The 25,921-nt window shown below is 33.2% G+C and overlaps 2 protein-coding genes across 2 annotated transcripts; both read right to left on the minus strand.

The window, feature by feature from the left end:
* Positions 1-1,086: 1,086 nt before the first annotated feature.
* LOC109339533 (dof zinc finger protein DOF1.7-like) lies at positions 1,087-1,854 on the minus strand. Its single transcript, XM_019576988.1, has one exon. The coding sequence runs from the start codon at positions 1,852-1,854 to the stop codon at positions 1,087-1,089; it is 768 nt and encodes a 255-aa protein (XP_019432533.1).
* An 8,714-nt stretch (positions 1,855-10,568) lies between these two features.
* LOC109339532 (callose synthase 5-like) lies at positions 10,569-25,129 on the minus strand. Its single transcript, XM_019576987.1, has 43 exons — positions 24,893-25,129; positions 24,244-24,475; positions 23,894-23,994; positions 23,018-23,139; positions 22,347-22,443; positions 22,102-22,212; positions 21,882-22,010; positions 21,674-21,766; positions 21,415-21,506; positions 21,162-21,288; positions 20,872-21,009; positions 20,707-20,783; positions 20,526-20,604; positions 20,322-20,447; positions 20,123-20,237; positions 19,634-19,965; positions 19,023-19,075; positions 18,861-18,921; positions 18,683-18,764; positions 18,557-18,606; positions 18,370-18,456; positions 17,940-18,062; positions 17,764-17,858; positions 17,548-17,632; positions 17,311-17,471; positions 16,596-16,719; positions 16,412-16,506; positions 16,204-16,321; positions 15,962-16,113; positions 15,435-15,544; positions 15,227-15,352; positions 15,081-15,149; positions 14,640-14,829; positions 14,417-14,528; positions 14,215-14,334; positions 14,006-14,121; positions 13,842-13,925; positions 13,495-13,607; positions 13,189-13,418; positions 12,151-12,948; positions 11,678-11,728; positions 11,396-11,581; positions 10,569-10,964 (listed from the first exon to the last, which is right to left on the minus strand). Exons 2-43 carry the CDS (start codon positions 24,431-24,433, stop codon positions 10,728-10,730), a joined length of 5,757 nt encoding a protein of 1,918 aa, XP_019432532.1. The 5' UTR covers positions 24,434-24,475; positions 24,893-25,129; the 3' UTR covers positions 10,569-10,727.
* Positions 25,130-25,921: the final 792 nt, after the last annotated feature.

Below are 25,921 nucleotides of genomic sequence, written 5' to 3' on the forward strand. Positions count from 1 at the left end.
TTAATTGAGTAAAATAATCATTTTTACCTTATAAAAATTAAAATTAGCCTAAAAACTCATTTTAAGCACAAATTCCTTCAAATTTTTTTAAACCCAAAAAATAATGTATTTCCTCGCATGTTCTAATAATTGTTTTATTTTTTATGAGTTGTACAAAATTATTTTATATGACATTTTTACTTTTATTAAGGGAAATTTGGACATGTGATTTTTAAAATTGTTTCATTCCCTAATAAGTGATCATTAAGTCACATAAAATCTCTTATTATTTTTTAAAAATAAAATAAAAATTGGTGGGGATAAATTATTTTGAAATAGCATCCACCATTATTGATCCAATTAGGTGAACTTTAAATATTTTTTAGTTTTATTTATAGAGAGAATCAAAATTTGGAAAGGGGTTAATTTTGAGGTTGTATCTAACCACTTAAGACAACTAAATCCTATTTTTGTATATGAGTCAGAAATATTATATTATATTTTCCCTAAAATTGAAATATTTCCTTTATTATTAGTTTTTAAACAAATTTGATAAAAAAAATTTTATCACATTTATTATATATTTTTCGTTTTTATCATATAAAAAAATTGTCATTTTGCCCTTTTTGGGTCTAAGAAAATTGGATATTTACATTGAGGAACTTAAGTATTATTTCACCCATACAATTTATTATATAGAGAAATATCTTTACAAAAGATAAAATAACAATAAAATGAATAATAACTTAATAGAAAATAAAAGTACAATATAAAGTAATGATAATCTAGATAAGATAATATTCTAAAATTACAATACAAATTCTAAATAAAATAATATTCTAAAACTACATTACAAATTCTAAATAAGATAATATTCTATTAAAAGAAACATCAAATGACAATTTCTTTTATTTTACATAATCCCTTTTGTGTACACAATCAACAAGATTAATTTTTTTGGGTACTATTATTGTATGTTTCACTTCTATGAATAAGAAACTAATCATTTTCAAGTATATGATTGCTCATCTTAACTAAGTGTCGCTCTAAGAAATCGACCAGATTAGTTGAGATTAGTTGCATACGAGTAGCTATGCCTTCAACAACTCAATCATAATATGATGGGGGATGACCATACAATGGAAAATCAGACAATTGATTTGGATTCATAGGAGAAGAATCGGTAGCAAATGTTTTCCTCTCGGTGTTACCACTAAGGGAAGTGTTGCTACTATTAATGACACTACTCCACAGAGACGAATCATAAGTAATATTATTAGTATTATTGATGAAGTAGTTCTGAGGGTAATCACTAAGAGAAGCAACACTATAATCGTTATTGCTGATATGTGATGGAATATTATTTAAACCTTGTTGTGGCATATAAAGAGATTGTACCTCCTTTTCTATACCACCCATTTGGTAGAATGGTGATGGTCGATTTTGATATTGGGATGAAAAAGAACCAACATTTAAACCAGATGCAAGACCATAATTGGTAGATAAGTACCCATTACCACCTTGATAAAAGGGATCAACAAAAGATTGCATCATGAGATAAGGGTCTTTTTGTTGAGTTTGGACAACCACCCCATTTGATAGTGGTGGTAGTGGTGGTTGTTGTGGCCGAGATGATGAAGAAATTTCTGCATTCTTCTGCTTATGAGACCTACCACCAATAGGTATATTCCTCAAGGCTCCACCATGGGTCCAATTCCTTCTACAATCTTTGCAGAAGTAACGAGGTTGTGTTAAGCTATGGTTGTTGTAATAGCAAAACTTGGTGTTTAAAGACATGCAACGAGGACATGGAAGATGCTGATGTCGTTGTTGTTGCTTATTCATGTTTCTTTCTCCACCACCTTCTTGCTCCATTTCTTATGTAACTTTTTAGTGTGTACCTTATGCTATTATGCTATTATGTATTTATAAATAAATAATATGTAATGGTTGGTGGTGGGGCTTTAGAAAATGGATGAGCATGCAGTTCATAAGGAAAGCTAGTTTGGGTTTCAGATTTAGTTATTTGAGTGCTACGTGTTTGTGAAACATATGTGAGAATCTAGGATCATGAAAATCACGACCAACATGATATTGGTTGCATTTTTTTTCACCTACCCACAACAAAACAAAATAGATAAAGCAAGAATCATTATCCCTCTAAAAAAACTATGCAAATTTTAATCACATTATCTTCATTTGCATATATGTTTTAGTAAATATTAATTGAATTAGATTACATTAAATGTCATTGGATTCTTGCTATAAAGTATTAAACATACATATGAAACATAAAATATAAAAAAATTAAAATATAAATAAGGTTTTGAATACATTAAATATAAATTGATACTAAAGTTGATTATGTTATGTTTTTTAACCTGGATCTGATTTTAGACCTAGAGTTAACTCAACCTCAAATATGTATCAGACTAGCTTTCGAACTTAAACTTAACTCTATATCCGATTAAATATAATATATTCTTATTTTAGATAAAAATTTCTTAATATTACTTATTATTATAGATATGTAATTTGACATATCAAAATACAGACATATAGATATTTAGTTAATAATTTACATATATGTATATATGATGAATTAATTACATAATAAATTATATATGAAATGATATGTGTGGCAATAAATCTTTTGTATAACAGTATCCTAAATAACTAGAAAAAAAAATTGAAAAAATATGATTAAAAATATGAAATTATATTAATAAATAGGTTGTCACAATTTGTCATTGCAGTGTACGTAATTAAAAGACATATATAAACATAAGTAATGATTGACAATAAGACGAGTCCAACCTAGTTATATTCGTTCCTTACTTGACCCTAAATATTGATCAAATCTATTTTTTAAACTTGAATAATATCGTAGACCTGATGAAACCCAATCATACCTAAGTCCAATCATGGCTAAGTAAACCTGGTGAGCTGGTAGAGTTGAGTCTACTCACCCATAGCTTGTGTACAATTGGGAAATCAAACCTAGGAAGTTCTTCTAGAAAATGATACCAATATATTTTTATATTTTTGGAAAATGACTTTTCAATTAATTTATTTGTTTTAAGTGTTTTGAAAAAGAAAAAAATCCAACAAGATATATTTATCAACAGAATGACGGCACTTTCCACAAAGAAGCTAAGATTACCAAACATAGCATGTGTCCACATGATAGTCTCTAACACGTTTAAAAATATTGATTTTCATCAAGAATATTCCACGATTCTTTAAATATTGTTATAGTTAATCATGTGCCCGCTACATCGAGGTATAATAAGTGGTTTTGTGTTGGCTGGAAGCTCGAGAAACTTATTTACTTTGAATATTTGGGTTTAGTTCCCATCCCTTCTACCTTAATGGGTAGGTCTGAATTCTACAACAGATCCTCCTAATAGGTAATAAGATTTAAAATGAGATTCTAATCAAGCTTACCTAAATGGATTGGATCCACCTCAGAGTTAGTTTGGGAGTTGGATTTTAGAGGGGAAGAAAAGGAAAGGGAAGGCTTGAGAGTCTTCTCACAAGTGTATTTCATAGCTCCCAAGGCTTCCATTTTCCTTCCTTCCCCTCCAAAATCCAACTCCCAAACTAAGCCTAAGAGGCCCAATAGGGCATCACCAAGATATATATTTTATAAGTTTTAATTTATTTAATTCAAAACTAATAAAAAAAATATCACTCTTAAATTTTTGTCTACCACACTTCAGAATCTAGACACAGATACTAGAGATGATCTAAACCACATCAAATCAGGTTATTTGATCTTTTTGCTAAAGGAAAAGGTAAAAACTAACTTCCTAACTTAAAATGAAAGATAGATAAAAATTTATTATCTCAAATTATTTTTCATAATTAACATGTATTAATGATACTGAGATAAAAATAATAATAATAAATATTTAAAAAAATTGTTAACATGTTATATTTTTATTACCTTGGATATATACAACATTTAGGATAAGATTTTTTTTTTTAAAAAAAGACAACTCTCTTATCTTTTTTTAGGAAAAAGACAACTCACCATTTGTCTAGGTAACTATAAGAACTTTGGTCCATGTAGTACTTACATCCTATAAGTAGGATTGTTGTCAACCTTCTCCCTTTTCTCTATACTTGTACTCATTTGTATTGTATTGTGTATTCTATTTTTTGGATGGAAAAAAAGGAAAATGAAGAATTTAGAGTTATGATAACATACACATATGATATGACTTATGATCTTTCTTTCCCTTTCAAAAATCAACTCACAAATGGATTTTTAATCACTTCTCTCTAAGTTTCAAGAGTTTACTAGGCATGGTGTCTATGGTGGTTTCACTGCTTTAAAGTTGCAGAAGAAGAAGGGTTTTCATAGATTGTTTTTTAGTTAGATCAATTAGTTAAAAAACATTATTATCACAGAGGCTAGAAATGCTTCAAAGTTGATTATCCTTTTCACGATAATTTTGGAATATTGTTGGAGATGGAAATGGAGTAGAAGGTGTTTGAGAAACTTAGGTGAGGGTTGAAGATGAAGGGTGGGGTAGTTTTAGAAGTTATGATACAAAACTTATAAAACAAAATAGTGGGAGTAAAGTTGTTATAAAAACCGTTTCGTGGTAGTCGGTTCAACCAGTAAACCAATCATAATACTAGTACGATATAACAATTATATCGGTCATGCAATTATATCAGTCAAAAACCAACCAAAATTGGTCATATCAGTCGGTTTTCAATTGTGTCATACCGATCATATTAGTCAGTTTCATTTAAAATTAATTTTTAATAAAAATGACTTATTTTTACCAAAATATTGATATGAGATCAAACACACAACTAATACATTTTTATACTTCTATAACACGGTTTCTCATCAAGTGATATATTTTTTATTTTAACAAATTGTATAGATAAAAGTTGTTATTGTTTTCTTTATTAATTTTCAACATTAATGTTAATATAAAATATATGTATATATAACTTTATCATATACAATTTAATCATGAACTATCGATTGAACCACTATATCAGTATCCTAACTAATTCAATAATTGATACGATATTAATAACATTGAGTGTAATCAAGTAAATAATAGGTTATAAAGTAGATTTGCCATCAAAATTTAAAGTTAGAAAAAGAATGTATACATCATTCATCATTCACTATTAATGTTTAATTATTATTGATTTTTCAAAATAATATATTGATTTTGTATAAATTTTTAGGCAACATATATACTACACTTTTAAAGTCATTGTCAAAACATCATAGAAATAAATGACTATTATTTTTTAGTATTAGTATCATTTATTCTATAAAGTAAGTAATTAATCATTTTTTTGGAAGTTTCTACCTATCCCTTTATTACCTTATACAAGTAAACGAAGACTGGTAGACTAAATGATTATTTAAAGTTAATATCATTTCTCTTTCCAAAAACAATCATTAGAGATTATTATCTGTGTGATACAAAATTCTCTAAGCCATTTGTTTAATAAAGGTCAAAATTATTGCATAATACTGATCCCAACTTGTGTTCATGGCCTCAAGGGAAATGTGGGGAGCAAGGATGTGCATAATGTTCTCAGCATCACAAGCAAGAATGACAAAAAATAATAAAAGAATTTTATAAACAATAATGTTTTACATGAATGGAGGAGTATAAGAATAATGAGATTGGTTTGATACAATTTTATCAACACTGGTTCTAAGAACTTATCCCCTAACACACATTATCAAACCCACATCTCTTTACAATGTCAGCTACAGAGATAGTTAGGACTAACAGGATATTGATACAATATATGCTCTTAACTTCCACTGTAACAATATGCTGCAAAGGGTTTGGTTTAACCTTGCTTCTGCTTCTTTCCACCGGCCAAAATGCGCTGGATTTGAAGCCCTCGGCTGAAGGCTTGGTTGAATAGAAGCCGAGTTTGGAATTCTGACACAAATGGGAACCAAGCCAGGATGGCTACTGGTGCAAAGATTGTTACTCCCATCAGGTATTCATAGCCCCTTCCTAATGCTTTGACAGACCCCCACATTCCAACTGCCTTCACAACTGGCTTGCATGCTTGTGCTATCTGCGCAGATTATACCGTGATATCAATCAGAAATAAGTTATTTTACATTCTCTGTAGAAATGATTATCACTCGTTCACTCGTAATCTGATATTTAGAGAGTATGACGATTAATAAAATTAGAAATTTCCATGATAAGTAAACCATAGTTACATGGTACGCAGAATTCAGTACGGGCTATGTAAACTAAACGAGGGAACTATGTAAGTTGTAACTATGGAGTAAACCATGCAAGTTGAATTAGCGACATTATACAAAGCAAGAGGAAGAAGCATCATTTTTCAGTCCAACATTCCCCTCTGCTTCTGGAACTATGCCATATCTTATGCCACTCACTTAATCAATAGGCAGCCCACCAAATTCTTGGCAAATAAATCACCCTATGAGATTATGCACAAATCTTTGCCTGACATATCCCACATCAAAGTCTTTGGTAGTCTATGCTTTGCCACTACTCTTATTTCCCATAGACAAAAGTTAGATCCTAGATCTAGAAGATGTGTATTCTTAGGAGTTCAAAATGGCACAAAAGGTTACATCCTTCTAGACCATCATACTAATGAAGTCTTCATATCAAGGAATGTAGAATTCCATGAACACCTATTTCCATTCTCTAACTCACCAAACAGGAGTAATCAACACCAGAACACTCAATTACAAAACAATTCTGTTACCCTTGACCCTTTTACATATCACACAGAAGACAATCAAATTCCATCTTCCACCAACACCAATAACAATAGATCAACTATGCCATCCAGCAACAATAATCCTATAGGTGAGAACCATATTATCCACAATTCTACACTTCCTATAACAGAAAATGTTACTCATAACCTTAGCCTTGACAACCTTGCTGATATGCATATGTCTAACAACAATGATCCTACATATGAGAACCCTACTATCCAAAGTCCAACACATCTCCCAACAGAAACTATTCCCCATAATCCTCCAATAGACCAACCCTTAAGACATTCCCTTAGGACTCACAATCCTCCTAAATACCTCCAAGACTACCACTGCACTCTCTTCTCTGGCTCCACACCTTATGATTCTCCATCCATCAAATACCCTATTTCAAATCATCTCACATACAATTACTTATCCTCTGCACAAAAACACTACTCTCTTTCCATTTCCACTGCTTTCACACCTACTCACTACAAGGATGCCATCTTACACCAATGTTGGAAAGATGCTATTCAAAATGAACTTCATGCCCTACAACAAAGTAATACTTGGATCATTACTGATCTTCCCCCCAACAAAAGAGCAATAGGTTGTAAATGGGTGTTTAAAACTAAACACAAAGCTGATGGGACTATAGAAAGACACAAAGCAAGATTAGTTGCTAAAGGTTTTAGCCAAATAGAAGGAGTTGATTACCTAGACACATTTAGTCTTGTCATTAAGATGACCACCATTAGAGTCTTAATTTCTCTAGCAGCCACCTATAATTGGCATATGCATCAGCTAGATGTTAACACTGCTTTTCTCCATGGTGACCTTAAAGAGGTGGTCTACATGAAAATCCCTCCTGGATTACAGGTTAGGAACCCCTCCTCTGTATGCAAATTACAAAAATCATTATATGGCCTCAAGCAATCTAGTAGGCAATGGCATGAGAAACTAACTAAAGTTCTCACCACATCTGGTTACCAGAAATCCAATGCTGATCACTCCCTATTTACTAAAAATCAAAGCTCTGGTTTCACTAGTATTCTAGTTTATGTAGATGATTTGGTCCTAATAGGGAATGACTTAACTGAAATCCAAATTACCAAGCAAATCCTTCATGACAAATTTAGCATCAAAGACTTAGGCATCCTCAAATTTTTCTTAGGCATTGAAATAGCCAGATCTAGACATGGCATAGCCCTTTACCAACGAAAGTATGTCCTTGATCTCTTAACTGAAACTGGAATGCTTGGATGCAAACCGTGTTCCACACCTATGGAGTATCACAACAAACTCCATAGCTCCTCTGGTTCCACCTTACCAGATGCCACTCCTTACAGACAATTAATTGGCAAACTCATATACCTTACTAATACCAGGCCAGATTTATGTTATGTTGTTGGCCACTTGAGTCAGTTCCTCTCTGCTCCCACTGACCAACACAAACAAGCTGCCTATAGGATCTTACGTTACCTTAAATCTAATCCTGGTTTAGGTGTTCTTTTCAATAGCAACAATGATACCAGCCTTAAAGGCTACTCTGATTCTGACTGGGGTGCTTGTTTAGACACTAGGAAATCTGTGACTGGTTGGTGTTTCTTCTTGGGAACATCTCTTATATCTTGGAAAAGCAAGAAACAAAACACCGTTTCTAAATCCTCTGCTGAAGCAGAATATAGGGCATTAGCCATGGCTTCTTGTGAAGCTTCCATTTTCCTTCCTTCCCCTCCAAAATCCAACTCCCAAACTAAGCCTAAGAGGCCCAATAGGGCATCACCAAGATATATATTTTATAAGTTTTAATTTATTTAATTCAAAACTAATAAAAAAAATATCACTCTTAAATTTTTGTCTACCACACTTCAGAATCTAGACACAGATACTAGAGATGATCTAAACCACATCAAATCAGGTTATTTGATCTTTTTGCTAAAGGAAAAGGTAAAAACTAACTTCCTAACTTAAAATGAAAGATAGATAAAAATTTATTATCTCAAATTATTTTTCATAATTAACATGTATTAATGATACTGAGATAAAAATAATAATAATAAATATTTAAAAAAATTGTTAACATGTTATATTTTTATTACCTTGGATATATACAACATTTAGGATAAGATTTTTTTTTTTAAAAAAAGACAACTCTCTTATCTTTTTTTAGGAAAAAGACAACTCACCATTTGTCTAGGTAACTATAAGAACTTTGGTCCATGTAGTACTTACATCCTATAAGTAGGACTGTTGTCAACCTTCTCCCTTTTCTCTATACTTGTACTCATTTGTATTGTATTGTGTATTCTATTTTTTGGATGGAAAAAAAGGAAAATGAAGAATTTAGAGTTATGATAACATACACATATGATATGACTTATGATCTTTCTTTCCCTTTCAAAAATCAACTCACAAATGGATTTTTAATCACTTCTCTCTAAGTTTCAAGAGTTTACTAGGCATGGTGTCTATGGTGGTTTCACTGCTTTAAAGTTGCAGAAGAAGAAGGGTTTTCATAGATTGTTTTTTAGTTAGATCAATTAGTTAAAAAACATTATTATCACAGAGGCTAGAAATGCTTCAAAGTTGATTATCCTTTTCACGATAATTTTGGAATATTGTTGGAGATGGAAATGGAGTAGAAGGTGTTTGAGAAACTTAGGTGAGGGTTGAAGATGAAGGGTGGGGTAGTTTTAGAAGTTATGATACAAAACTTATAAAACAAAATAGTGGGAGTAAAGTTGTTATAAAAACCGTTTCGTGGTAGTCGGTTCAACCAGTAAACCAATCATAATACTAGTACGATATAACAATTATATCGGTCATGCAATTATATCAGTCAAAAACCAACCAAAATTGGTCATATCAGTCGGTTTTCAATTGTGTCATACCGATCATATTAGTCAGTTTCATTTAAAATTAATTTTTAATAAAAATGACTTATTTTTACCAAAATATTGATATGAGATCAAACACACAACTAATACATTTTTATACTTCTATAACACGGTTTCTCATCAAGTGATATATTTTTTATTTTAACAAATTGTATAGATAAAAGTTGTTATTGTTTTCTTTATTAATTTTCAACATTAATGTTAATATAAAATATATGTATATATAACTTTATCATATACAATTTAATCATGAACTATCGATTGAACCACTATATCAGTATCCTAACTAATTCAATAATTGATACGATATTAATAACATTGAGTGTAATCAAGTAAATAATAGGTTATAAAGTAGATTTGCCATCAAAATTTAAAGTTAGAAAAAGAATGTATACATCATTCATCATTCACTATTAATGTTTAATTATTATTGATTTTTCAAAATAATATATTGATTTTGTATAAATTTTTAGGCAACATATATACTACACTTTTAAAGTCATTGTCAAAACATCATAGAAATAAATGACTATTATTTTTTAGTATTAGTATCATTTATTCTATAAAGTAAGTAATTAATCATTTTTTTGGAAGTTTCTACCTATCCCTTTATTACCTTATACAAGTAAACGAAGACTGGTAGACTAAATGATTATTTAAAGTTAATATCATTTCTCTTTCCAAAAACAATCATTAGAGATTATTATCTGTGTGATACAAAATTCTCTAAGCCATTTGTTTAATAAAGGTCAAAATTATTGCATAATACTGATCCCAACTTGTGTTCATGGCCTCAAGGGAAATGTGGGGAGCAAGGATGTGCATAATGTTCTCAGCATCACAAGCAAGAATGACAAAAAATAATAAAAGAATTTTATAAACAATAATGTTTTACATGAATGGAGGAGTATAAGAATAATGAGATTGGTTTGATACAATTTTATCAACACTGGTTCTAAGAACTTATCCCCTAACACACATTATCAAACCCACATCTCTTTACAATGTCAGCTACAGAGATAGTTAGGACTAACAGGATATTGATACAATATATGCTCTTAACTTCCACTGTAACAATATGCTGCAAAGGGTTTGGTTTAACCTTGCTTCTGCTTCTTTCCACCGGCCAAAATGCGCTGGATTTGAAGCCCTCGGCTGAAGGCTTGGTTGAATAGAAGCCGAGTTTGGAATTCTGACACAAATGGGAACCAAGCCAGGATGGCTACTGGTGCAAAGATTGTTACTCCCATCAGGTATTCATAGCCCCTTCCTAATGCTTTGACAGACCCCCACATTCCAACTGCCTTCACAACTGGCTTGCATGCTTGTGCTATCTGCGCAGATTATACCGTGATATCAATCAGAAATAAGTTATTTTACATTCTCTGTAGAAATGATTATCACTCGTTCACTCGTAATCTGATATTTAGAGAGTATGACGATTAATAAAATTAGAAATTTCCATGATAAGTAAACCATAGTTACATGGTACGCAGAATTCAGTACGGGCTATGTAAACTAAACGAGGGAACTATGTAAGTTGTAACTATGGAGTAAACCATGCAAGTTGAATTAGCGACATTATACAAAGCAAGAATGATTAGGCCTGAAGGTTATGACTATTGACTACTGAAAATGTACCAAGATAATAGGTGAAGGACCTAACATGCTGTTAGGATACAATTAAAGTCAAGTTTATCTTCGGCACGATCGAATGAGACAAATTATCCATCAAAACAAGAGCTAGTAACTACTAAACAAGTACCTGTAGAATTGCCCATCCTGTTGGCAAAAATGCTAGGAGGCTCACAAAGATGTCTCCAATTGTGAGACTAAGCAGAGTAAACATTAAGGCAAGTGCAACAATGGCTCCGATAAACAGAAACAATTTGAGAAGACGAAACATCAACTGGAAATCTGCACTGAACCTCTTTCTACCCAAGGACACAACCTGCAGTTTCAGATTCAACCAATTCATAGAATCATTATCAAGCTCAAGCAGAGAAAGTTTTATTAAGAATGAACTCTTGTATCACCGAATACCAACCTTCAAGATAATCATGACAGCTAATATCACTATCCAGGACAGAGCATAAACCTGGAGAGAAAATGCAAGTCAGTAAAGTTATGTTTCTATATAGTCTCATTTCTGTTATTTCTTCGGGTTTTTCTACCTTGGTTTTTTTCGGGATGAAAGGACTAAATTCTCCTATATACAAAAAACTACTTCGTATGAATCACTCTGTTAGAAACACTTACTCCCTCCCAATTATCCTTGATGATCTCTGATGATTGGACTGTTGGGTTTTTCTTTTATATCAATATGATCATTCCGGCGTATTAACATCAATCTCATATTATACCGACTTATAGTCCTAATTAGATAAAGGGATAAATCAGGGAATATAAATAGGAAACTGAGGGATTATCTCAAATACTCTAATGTATACAAAGATACGATGATGTTTTCCAAGCATACATGAAAACATGAAACAGAATTAAATTAGCATGCATAATTACCAGGATGCTCTTGTCACCTCTGGCTATATGGAGATGATACACAATCCCGTACTGATAGATAAAGAAACGTAACACAAGAATAACCTCACAAACCCGTCCAATAAACCCAGTGTGCTGCAGGTGCTCCTGTTCCTCATCCCACCATGACTCCCAACTCTTGATTGAAGGAACACCAATACCACCTCGGTTACTTATCCATTTTTTCCAGTCATCCCAGTCCTCAACTATCTTCTGCCACTCAAATCCGGATGGATTAAAGATGAAGGGAGAAAACAGCCACGAAAAAATCATAAACCACATTGACAACGAGAGAAGGATATATGATGTTGAATTAACTGTTGACACTCCATAGATCGAATAACATATGAGCAAGATTAAGAGCTCAATCCCTTTTACAAAGTGACTCCTAGAGAACATCCTGTAATTTTCAGCAAACTTCTCATGGCGAACGACAAAACCACGCCCAGTGGCTCTATACTTTGCACCTCCATGAAGGAGAGTGCGCCCGAAATAGTGCATTTTGGTCCCTAGTGAGAAAGTGAAGAAAACAGGTGCTAATTGCAACTGCAATATTATGAAGTCACCTAAAGCACTTCTGAAGCCTCTCTCCAATCCAATTTCCATGATCATGGGCAAAGTCATTAAAAGTCCTATTTGGACAAGGGATTGTGAAGCCATTGCTGCCTGTAGTGCATCATTTCCCGCTGTCCTAGCTGACCTGATGATTGATCTCTCAAGTCCACTCAATGACAGGTAAAGTCTGCCATATAGGAATGCATAAACCGTGAGCGCCACAATCTGTGAAGCAGAAGAAGAAAGAGTTATTGCTATATCCAGGAGTAAAACTTCAAAAAAGAAACAATCAAATTTAGACATATATATATATTTAACCACAATCTATATTTCTTATCCTTCAATCTTACTGGGAATCTGGGATTGATTTGTTTTTTCAAATACACCATAGTCTAATTTTACTAACAAAAATGATGAGAAACAAACAAATTGATTGCATTTTTATGAAACAAGGATAACCATTACCATTGAGTTGATATAAAATCCAATGGTGGTAAAATAAAACGATAACATGCGGAAAAAGTCAAAACGATGCCCCAGCCGGTAGATATCCCTGCTTAGTATCTGCTCTCCATTACCACAGGCCACTTTTGCTTCGAAAAGTGAGATTTGATTGAGCCCAACATCTCTACCCTTTCCAACTTGGATGTATTCATGATGAGTAACATTCCCACGTCTTAGTGTCGAGTTAAACCCTGTATAGGAGAAGGCATATGACTCGAGAAAAAATATCAAACATCACTACAAAGAAATATGTTTCAAGAATGTTACCTGCAAAAATATCCTCACTGAGATTGATGCCGCGAGAAGCCTTGCTCATTCCTCCACGCGTAATGTGGAAAATTCTATCAAAAACATCTGGATGACCATAGTGGAATCGCACCCTTGGAGAAGGCGGAAAATTCATCAATAAGCAAAACTCAGATTAGTATCATTTCAATAATATGTTAAACTTTGGAAGTAATTTTATATGTATTGGAAGTATTTCACTTTTAAACTAAAATGGCTTCTTTAACTTTGGATGAGTTCTTGTTTTAGTCACTTGAACTTATGGAAGTTCATGATTTATCACAGATGTTAAACATGTACATTATAAGCATCACTAGAGAAAAACTTACTTCAGAGGTCTTGCAAGAACTCTTTGACCAATTGTAACAAAGCTTGTCTCTTGATTTGACATAAACCAACCCAAGGAAGAAACACTGTAGCAAGTGACATAATTAAGTGATAATGGATCTCAGCATGACAAAGTGTAAAATGCATGAGGAATAAAATTATCGACCTGCCAGTAAAGATATGCTCACGAACACCTAATATGGTTGGTGGCCGCACCCCGTGATCCTCATTAAATTCTTCCAGAAGGTTGCGCATTTTGAACGCTTCTTCCAAGTAATTATCCTAGAAGATATTTGCAAATATAATATAACATCTTAATAGGCACTGAAACCCAGTTTCAAGCTGTTAATGTTTCAAAGTTTATCATGTTTTTACCTGGTTCATATCAATAGTCTGAAGAGCTTCCCCTCTAGTAAAAATGATGGCATGATTTTGATTTTCAGGCTTCCCTTCTCCTAACTTTACTGGACCGGGAAGTTTTATTCGATATATTTCCTACATAGAAACAAAAAAAATCTTAAGTTCTACTGTAACAATGAGGAAAATAATTTATTTTCTCACATCAATATGCATTTACTTGATCGAGATTGTCCACAGCTTTGATCAGTACAGAATAGTAAACTTTCTGTACTTTTCCGCCTTCTCTTTCTTCAACTTCATCAATATATGCCACACGGAGCGCGGGATTGCTACAAATGAAGAGCCAGAAATTACATTCTTGAATGAAGTGCATTTCAGGAACTAAAGCCAAATATATTGTACTTGGACAGAGTTTAATTTATCGATTGAAGAGAACATACTTAACCATCAAATTCAGGATGTCTGTTGCACGGCGGTCTCCGCTACGCTTCTGATTCCCGTAGTTCTGACAGGTGGCGATGTATGTGAATTTCATGTCAGATACAGCCTCTAAAGTTGCATACAGGGATCTCTTACTTTGTTTTTCTTCCTCAGATGGAATAGTTATAGCTTTATAGCCATCAAGTATCTCTGCACAAAAGATAGCAGCAAACCACACAATTATCTTGGCTGAAAACGACTCTTTTTTATATTACCATGAAGATGTGAAAAGTCTCTTCTTTTATTTTATTATTACAATTCATAGTGAATTGCATACAAGTAAAATTAAGTGTAGATATGAAAATGCTAAGGTCCACGATTTGATAAAAGTATAATTCATATGCCTGCCAAAGTATCAACTAGATTTAGGCGAATAGCTCAGAATAAAAGAAAAACCTTACCCTTATCATTAGCCATATCAAGAAAAGCCTGGAGCTTAAGAGCCCTCCTGTAGTACATCATTCCCCTAACTGCGGTAATTTATTAGTACAAGAGGAAAGCAGAAATGGCCGAATTAACGTGCATATAATAGGAAGTCGCCGTTTACCTGTCCTGGAAAGAGTTTGTCCTCGCAATGAGGCCCAATGACGAAGCTGCAATATATTCTCCTCATTCTCCCATACCTCACTTTCTTTCTTACAATCAAGTCGCTCTATAAAGTTGGTCCACTCATCTGGTAAAAATATTATATTTTAGTCGGTCCTCTCTCTATTAACAAAATACATTCAAGCTATACAGTATTACTTATTACAAACCAGGGAAGATTTTTTGCAGGTAATATATGATCGATACACCATCTTCGTTTTCAACCTCAAGGTCATTCTTAGAATAGACAGTCTCTTCACTGTAGTATGGAGTTAGGACACTGCATATAAGAAGCGAAATATTATATATAAGCACTAGACAGATTCAGAATACATCAGATTTCAACTATTATACATAACAAATTTCTTTAGAAATAAAATATTCAATAACACAAAAAGATTGTTTGTTTTTAATATATATATATATATATATATATATATATATATATATATATATATATATATATATATATATATATATATATATATATATATATATATATATATATATATATATATATATATATATATATATATCTTCACAATTTATGGAATCACACCACATAACCCTGATGGTTATAGCTTCTATTAGCTCTATGATGATGCTGGACCTTTAATATGTTTATATTAAACAAAGCATGACATTGGCATATATGTTTTCCTGGCCATGGGTTATGTACAAGAAACAAGCACCAGACCTGAATGAGAGCATTTTACGAACTCGTGGAGCACATGGCATATCCATGAATAATGAGTTGGTAAAGAATGAAATCCTTCTACGTGCTTCTAGGTTTGTTGGAACCTGAATACCAGATTCCTTCACCGTCAAGAGTAAATAAAGGCGTCTAATCTGAAACAACCATAATAATTATCAAGTTATAGAAGCGTCTGGATAGTTAATAGTAATATAATGTATAAAAGAGTAAGTATTACTAATTACCTGTTCCTCCCATTGTGCTGTAACAACGGGAGGGAATTGTATAGCTGGTTTTGCACCAGCACCAGCAAAAAGTTGCCTTCCATAATCTTTACTACTTTGATTCAGTTCTACCAACTCACTGATATTATGAAAAGACAAACATTATTATTTTTAACGAAAAGCCGTATTCACTGCTATATTCCATGTCCAGAGGTGTAAGTTAGCTAACCTGATCTCGTTCACCATCATATCACGAGTAAACACTTCTAACATGTCTTGCAACAAGACAACCACTGCACCTCTCTTGGATGGATTTGCTTCTTTCTGTAAGTTTCCGAATACGACAGTTAGAGACAAGAAACCATTCAAGACTACAAAGAGCGGATAATATTAATTTCCTTTGAATGACGCACCAAAATGTCCACAAGCTCCACAAACTTTTTACAAAGGGAGGGCAAAAATCCCATTCTAATATTTGTAAGAAGTGTATTCTTAGAGATGTTGTTTTCGACTTCCTTAATGATGACAGCGATTATCCTGTTCCATAGCAAAGAATTCAGAACTACTGATAATGATATGAATATGATTTTAATGAAATCTCTACAGCTTTAATTCTATAAGGTGATTAAGATAAACAACAAAAGTAGCTCATACAAAACTTTGAAACACATAAATTTCAAATGAATGTGGTTCAAACTAAATAATTATTAGGCAAGTTAACTATTTCTTCCTTCGTTAGTTTTGTTTCATAAGTGTCAAAGAAAGTCATGTAAATAAATAGATTAGGGTTTTGCTAATAAGAGCCCTTAGGAACTTAAGGTAGAAAGTTTTCATGATAAGTAGTGTTAAATACATTCAGAATTGATAAAGGTCTATTTTTCACTAGAAACTTCCTACTTTGAATTCCTTAACAAGTGCTCTTACTTATAATGAAAAACTAAAGCACATTATATAGGCTAATTGCAATTCGTAGAATTCGATAGAAACTGCGTAGTACAAGATCTCAAATGTGCTGCCCAAAAAAGAATGGGTTACCTTTTATTTATAATCTTACATTGATGATACTTCTAGCATAAAGCATAAACTAAAATGGACAAACATCAACAGGGAAACATATAAAAAACCTACCTTTTTTCAGCATCTCCAACCACCAAGTAATCAAGAACATGTTTAAAAGATTCATAGCCTTCAATCACAGCACACTTCATATATTCATCTGCACAAATGCGCTTCCAAAGGTCGGAGTCATTTCCTCGAAATTCAACTGCCATATCCAGTGCTACTGGAATCTGAAAACATAGACAAGGAGACAATTATATGAACTGGTATTAAATACAAGAACATTAACAATTGAAATACACTGACCTTGCTTGCAAGAAGAAACGGTGGCCACTGAATTACTTTCAGGCTAGGATCTGATGAATAAGGAACCACCAAAAGATCCATCTCCCTGGAGTGACGCAAACATAGTTTAATCCTTTAATAGGTGATAGATTATAATCGAAAAATGAAGGAGAAAGCATAGAAGTGAGACTTGAGGACAAAGAAAAGCAAATAAAGAAATTGACTCTGATGCCTTTCCTGTCACTTATGATATCTTCCTCTCGGAAACTACACATAACTTCGTTCCACAGTTGGGCAAATTTAGCAGCTTCACTCCTCTTGCTTGCAGAAATCTATACATGCATGGAAATATAAGCAACAATAAATAATAACATTTAGCTTACTCTAGTTAGCAATGAAAATGTGATAGAAACCTCATCGAATCGCTTTGAGAAAGAGAATCTTTTTTTCTGCTTATTGTCAGTAGGAACCAAGTATGCGTTGAAAGCACCAGGCAATGACTGAAACCGCGATCTTAGCATGCTTAGAGTGCGTATCTGTGTTAGAAAAGAGATAATAACATTAAGTGGCTGCTAGGAGATTGTGAGTTGAAGTCCATATTTTGGTTCCATGAGAGTGAATCTGAGTTTATTTTTACAACTTGGAGACTTCAAAATTTCATAAAAACATAATTAAATGATGATCTAGTACTTGTTGCATCCAAAGTGAATTTCTTGGTTAAGGGGTTCGGTTTTTTTTTTCTACGCACACAAATTTTACAACGATGAAGAAAACCAATACTATAGTCAATTCTCAAATCCTCTCCAGATGGCAAGCTAGAAATAAGATAGAATTGACAATGACCTCTCCGAGACGATCGAAGGCTCCAATGATACCACCACACAGAGTTGAGTAAATAGAATACCAAATTTGAGTGTCCATGAAATAAACCTGCATTCAAAACATAAAAAGATACATTACACTGAAAGTAAGCATCCCAAACAAAAGATAATAGATAGGAGAACATAACCAATAAATATAGCATACACACCATAATTACTGGAGCCCAGAGTGCAATAACTGCGCCGATGTTTCTTTTAGCTGCATAGACCAGAAATATTAGATCAATAGAATTATCCTAAATTTACAATAGAATACTAAAAAGAAGAAAAACTACCTTTGGGGAAGAATTCGTGCCAAGCAAAATCAACATTTTGAATACTCATTATGTCCTTAGTTGGCTTAACTAGAGGTTTGATCTGAAAGTTAGAGACCACAGTTAAAACAAACCCAACAGCTTCACAAGGCGATATTAGGAAAAATAAAAGAACAACTACTGTATGAGTTAAAATTACCTGGATGAAATAGCTGACCGCGAATTTGGAAGCCAAAAGAATCACCCAGAAAAGAGTGTACCTACAATTCGGAAAAAGAATTTAGACATAACAAATTTCAAACAAATAACAGGAGCACAAACCTTAAATAACTAGAATAATATAGTGCTATGTGAAACTCACTTTAAGAGAGCGAATAGACTTTCATGCATTCCTCTTCCAACATAGCATCTTGGCTGCACAGGGGAGAAATAATCATTCAAAAAATGGACAATTAAAGCCGAAATGTCCCGCGTTATTTAAAAGAGTAGCATTTGTCAATAATACATATATGCTGTTGAAAAGGTTTAAAGTCACTATAATAGTATTCATGCATTTAGAACTTCCAGTGAGGAGTGGCTTCAAAAAGCAAAAAACAACAGGAAATAGGTACAAAAATTGATGGCACCTTGATGGCTTGAACTATTGAGGGACTAAGTTGATGATAAATTTTTTTATGAGAAGGTACATTTTTGCATTACTTTCACAATGAACAATGAAAATTAAAAAAGAACCTGAAATTTTTACTAGATTATTTTGGCCAAAAGTGGCAAGCTTTTTAAGTCTTGGAGGAATGAGTGGACCCTACAACTTATTAGTATGTCAAAATTCTTGCTATTTTTTCGGACTGTGTTGCATTGCGCATGAAGAATAAGTACGTTGAAACAAACTTTATACAAATATTCATTTCAATGTAGAAGTATGAATTGAAATAGTTAAGTGTGCAAGTGAATGAAATAAGACAACACAGGCACCTGTGACCACCATAAGAAGAGTCTAACTATGTGCCAATCTGAATTTTCGATCCAGCGCCTGAGCATTGGGAAAAGGAAGAGAACAGCTGCTAGTAAATTTGGAAGCAGATATAGTGCTACCGCCAGGAGATAGAGTGGTATGCTGCCCTTTGTTGGTATGAAGGAAATCAACTTCTTGATACTATTCGGGATATTCTGGATAGAATTCGCGTAAAGGAGCGGAAGAATGATAACCCAAAAAAGACTAGCAATGACTTTGAGAAAACTTCGAAGTGCATCCGTGAATCTCCATCGGTGATAGCCTGGAAAGTTCAAGACCATGTCCAAGATACCTAAATCGAAATAAAAACGAATAAATGAGATGTCACTTCTTCAACTAAGAAGTTAAACAGACATCAGTAAAAAAAAATCAATTCTGTTAAGAAATGCTTCTGATAGTATCATGATAAGTTTACTTATAAAACGACAAAACGTGTGAATGTATCTTACTTTGAAGTAAGCGGAGAATGGCTGCTGTGATGAATATACTAGAGACATCATATAAGATATCTTTCTGAAAGACATCCAGCAGTGAAATCTCTTTCCATGCAAGAATGACCATTGCCTGTAATATGAATGTTTAGACATTGTCAGAACAAAATATGAGCAAATACTGACAAAAGCTTATCCTTATGCTGAAAAGAAAGACCTGCAAACCCAGTAAATAGAAGGTCCAAACACGATCAAAAGAGCGGAAGATGTGCCAGAATGACCGGGTCTCAACAAAATTTGACTTTCCAGTTCTTCCAGATTTTTTAAGAACACCTTTTCTTCCCTGATATGGAATTTACATAAGCATTGAACCATATAAGTATTTTACATACACGCAAGAAACTTCTAACAAGAAAAATACCTGTACTGGTTCAAACGTTGATTTAAAAAATTCACCATCATCTCGCATGGGCCATCCAAGAGAAAAGCAATCAGGTGACCTGAAAATAAAATGCAACTAAAGTTAAAACAATAAATTAAAAGAATAAGCAAGCCAAATAAATTATATTCGATAAGATAAAAGAATCTAAACGCAAACGAACCAGAAATACTCATTTAGATCATCATAGTTGGACCAGCTTGAGTGAGGAGCCGTTCCATTTTTGCTCTTCTTGGCTTCCTGCAAATTAATTAGCATGATTATAACTCATCACCCAGGAGAGGTACCTGAAGTATGCTGACATTGTCCATATCACATAAAAACATACCTTTTCAATCACTCGGTATATAGGAGTTATAACTTTGCGCAGGAATGACTCATCGTGACCACCATAAGAAGGCTCAATATTTTCACCAGTAACAACGCTGACATTTCCAGCTAATAAACCATTAAGTTCATATGCCATCTGAAGTTATAGTTGGGTATTATTAGTACAAGCAGAACATCACTACTAAATACTAACATAAAAAGGAAACAAAAAATAAAAACAAGAGTTACATTTAATTTGCAAAGACACTGGCACATTATATCATGAAACATAATAAAATTTGTGCTCACATTGTGAAATATGTAGCATATACACTCCGGCATGAAGCGTACGTTAGCCGCTTCACCCCATATGAGAAGATACAATCCCATATAAAGTAACTTCCTCTGCTGTATCTCTGCCTGACCTTGAGGGTATCTGTGTGAAAGAACGAGATAAAAAGCACTTTCAGCATAAGAAAACTCAGACTTCATTCTAAAAAAATTGATTTGGGGAGGGATGATAGGACAATTGTTTGCTGATGGAGACACTGCTAGATCTTACCGTAAACTATGTTTTCGCCCTAAAAATTTGCACCATGTTTTGTAATTCTTAAAGAGATTAGTCATAACTGCATTAACAGCACGATCATCAAGCTGCAGTTTTCCGGAAAAAATGAGAAAGTTAAGTTGGATTTAACTAAAGACCAAAACCAAAGCCAGCAGCCACCCTAATAGTAGATAATGAATTTGACAAGGTCCAATAGTATTTAGTTTATTATGCATTTTCCAACAACATAAACAAATGAGAAATAGCTGAATACCTTGTTGAGAGGCTCAGGTTTGGGGTGTAGCCTTATGTGATTGTTAGCGAGAAGCAGAATCAAATGCTCTCTTTGGTTCCTGACATTGTCTTTCTGAGCCAAAGTAAACCAAACATATTAAACGATTTTTGGAGAGTATACAAAAGAATTTTAGTTAATCATAAATCTTTTTTCCTATCTCGTTCTGTTCGGGTAAAAAAATACATGCCTGGAACCCAAACATGGCCCTAAGCCAATCAAGCAAGTCCAAATTTCCAGTTCTTTGTCTCTGTTGTTCAAATGAACTAGGCCAGTTCAAACCATGAGTGCTCCAGAGCGCAGAAACCGCTGCCTTAATCTAAAAGATTGAAAATAAAGCCAAGAAACTCACTCAGCGCAATGTCAAACAAAACACAGACTCAACATTGATCACGTCAAAAAGGATATACCTCTTCAAGCTGCATAATTGGCTGAGAAGCCCCAGCAGAATCCAATGGAAGAATGTTAAAAGGCACATAAATCTCCGTCTTTTCCTGGACATCTCTAGCAGCTGCAATAATCTGAGTAAACAAAATTTGTTGCTGTTAAATTAAGCATCTAAGATATGAATACTGGAAGAAACTTATGCTGCAAGGTACTCATTTGCACAACAAAAGGAAAAATAGATGTATATAATAAATAAATCGAGACTAACCTCAGGAGCGACTTCTTCATCCTTCTCGGACTTGTTAACAGCACAAAGCACTTCAAAAAGCACACCGGCAGTCTGGTAAGCTTTACCGAGCTGTGCTCTGCAACAAAACAATTTCAGGGTAGAGGAAGAGTAGGAAAACTTAAGCATAGATTGGAAGGAAGTATGAGGTATCCCCATCTTAACAAAGAACACTGCCTAAAATGTGGAAGTACTAAAGTAATTGTACAACTGAATCGGAAAACTTTTAGAAAACCTTAATTTTCATGACTAAAAGTATATGTACTACGCGTCATAAAAATCAAGGTAGCCACTAATGCACAGTTTGAGTTTCCAACTTGATGCACCACCATCTTAAACTTTTTAGTGAATACTTTGTTTTACAACATGGTGCCCATGGCCGTAACCATTCCCAGTCATTACCAGTACTCGTTGTCAAATGCCACCACTTTATCAAAATTATCCATGAAGTTGTTGCTCACAAGACATTTCGGCAACATTAAAGAGTGTATGGGACATTTATGTATTCTTGACAACAACTTTTACTTTTATAGTACTTTTCGATCTCAGCAAATCAGAATAAAAACATAACTTGAAATGTAAGTCGTCTGATCTTTATTCAAAGAAATTCAAAGTTGTCCGGCTCTCATTAGTCATATGCAATTGTAAAGTACCTGTCAGCTCGTTCTCCTTGGTCAAGAGTTCTGACATAACGCTCATAGTATTGCTGATAATAAGCTTGGATTTCCCTTGCATCTGTCTTCTTATGCCGAGAGGCAAGACTTGAGGCATTTTCCTACACTTCCACAAATTATTTCATTAGGTATGTTAAAGCACCACCAACCAAAAGCATTGCCCTGTACTTCCACATGATGCTCATATACATGGTTCATCGTTTCGCCCAAGTACCACATACTCAATACCATGTAGCACATGTCGGTTTTGTTATAAAGGTCTAATGTAAAAACTGATAAATCGTATATTGGGTACTGCACACTGGAACAGTTACCACAAACCATGTAACTATGCTACTATTGTTGTTATTTACTACGCTCGTCACGCTCAGAATTTAGGGAAAGTTTGATGAATCAAATTCATATTAAGTTACTAGAAATGAATCAAATGAATTTGCAGTTTGTTGAAACCATTACATTTCGTCAAGGTAACAAACAAATGGTAAATTTGGTTCCAAAACATGTGCTATGCTTGGGAAAGTGATTTTTTTTTTAAAATACATAATGCTTTACAAAAAGTTACAGCCTAATAATATAAGGTTAAAACCCATAAGAGAAGTATCTTTTTCTCTAGTTTTGCATCTAAAAAAACCAATGCAAATAAAAAAGAAAATTTTTGTTGTACCAGCATAGTTTTTCATATAATACTACTTAAAAAATTAACTTGAAGGATGAGACTAAATCAAAAACAATACATATTTCATTATAAAATGAAAGGGGAGACAAAAACAAAACATTTTGTATGAAGCTGCATGTTGGTGTTGTAAAGACAGAAAGATGAAGAGAGCTATTGATCTTCATAAAAAAATTACTCACTCTCTCTAATCTCTGCAGCAACAAGGTCTTAAACTGCCTCACACCACGCCCGCTGGAGCTCTGATCTAATCTGTGTGCCTTCTCGAATGCATAGAAACGACCTTATTCCAAACACGAAAATTACAAATTGCAAATTACTCAAAACCTTTGGAGTAATAATATATATGCAGCGTTAATATATAGATTATATACAGTCAATACATCATTCATCATTCATTTCATTTGTATACAAAAAATGAATAGTAGTTGATGATGCAGTAATGGTATAAAAACTCCTAAACTATCAGCATAGTTCATCTTTTCTCGTGAGGAATAAAGAATTGTGTAACTATAACAACAACAATTCATACATAGATATGCAACCCTTGGGCGCTCCCTTTCGATCTCATTTGCTACTCGAAGAATGGGCGAGATGGATGCTAATGATGATGGTACCACATCATGGTCAAATACTTCCGTTGAGAATGTCGTGAATACTGAACTCCTTGACGGCCGTCGTGCTAGATCTAGCGCCTGTTGTGACGGCTTTAGATATGACATCTCACCGGCTGGACCACCTCCTCACCCGCCTTCAACTCCTCCCTTCCCCACATCATGTACAAAACATTAATAAATAAAAATTCATTAGGACCCTCTTTCAAAACTTCAATGACTGGTTTGAATCCTAATAATTCACAGTGACCCATTATTGGATACATTGATTACATACATCAAATTTGTTGTATTGAAATCAAAAAATCATTTTTATATTTTGGGTAGTCATGCATGACTATTTGATCACTTTTATCATGATTGTATTAGCAATCAAACAACTTCACAATAACTTATCTTCCCTATAGTACCTCATAAAATCAAAAATATTTATCAAAAACAGGCAATACATACATACATTGAAATATATTACAGATATTGAGGAAATTAGTCAAATTACTATTATATTCATGCATGCATGTATGATATTTTGCTATAAAGATTATATTTAAGAATGAATTTACATACCTCTTCTGTAGAATTCAGAATCAAATGAAAACAAAAAGAAGAGAAAAGAGATTAAAGAAAAAGGGTTTTCAGAAGGTGCCGGAGCAACTCCTGTGGCACGGTGCAATTATCATTACGGCCACAGGAGAAAGAAGAAGAAAAAATGGAAGTGCAAGAAGAATGAGGTAACACGTGGCAGAATAGACAAAAGTGATTATATATCAGAGAGAGAAAGAGATGGTTGGAACAACGATGTTAGCGGAATCTATGAGAAAAATACAAACATGGGTATAGCTGTTTTATAAGTCTGTTTTTTTCATTCTGATGTCTTTTTCTCTTCTTGTATAAAAACCAAATATGGGTCAAGAAAGCAAACAAATTCATCAACCAAAGTCAATGCAGATTCTAATATTGGAATATATTTAACTATCTTCCAAATTCAGTTTCAATAGCCACATCATGTACATACAGAATAAAGTGATTCCACCATTTACTTTTGTACAAATTGGCACCACCAATATGGTACTAAAGTTATTCATAATCTTGAATATAAAATAAATTCATTTAAACACATCCATTTAATAATTCACACATTCAAATGAATCTCTACTAGTATAGTAGTTTTGATATATATATATATATAAACCAATTACATTAAAAATATAAGAAAGAATATTAGATCTTTGTCCCATTTTTTTGTTCAAAAAGGGAAGTTTGTTAGTTTTGAAGGTGAATTAAATATTTTTATGTCAACTAAAGGTTTATTCTTCAAAAAATAATTGTACCAAAAAATGAATTTTTAAACGTTTTGGAACCAATTTTATCTTCCAATCATAAAAAACAATTATTTAATTACTAATCTTTTATTCCAAATTTAATTGGTGGTTTCAAATTTTAAGTTCATAAAACAAAATGGGCGGTTTTAGTTTTTTTATTACGGAATTAATTTGTGATAGTTATATTTTGTATTGATTTTTGGATTAAAGTGTTTATTCAGTTATATTATAGTTGTGGTTTCAAAACTTCACTATAAAGAATAATTCATACAGA

This window comes from Lupinus angustifolius, unplaced genomic scaffold, assembly GCF_001865875.1.
Source record: "Lupinus angustifolius cultivar Tanjil unplaced genomic scaffold, LupAngTanjil_v1.0 Scaffold_79_80, whole genome shotgun sequence".
Taxonomy (NCBI): Eukaryota; Viridiplantae; Streptophyta; class Magnoliopsida; order Fabales; family Fabaceae; genus Lupinus; species Lupinus angustifolius.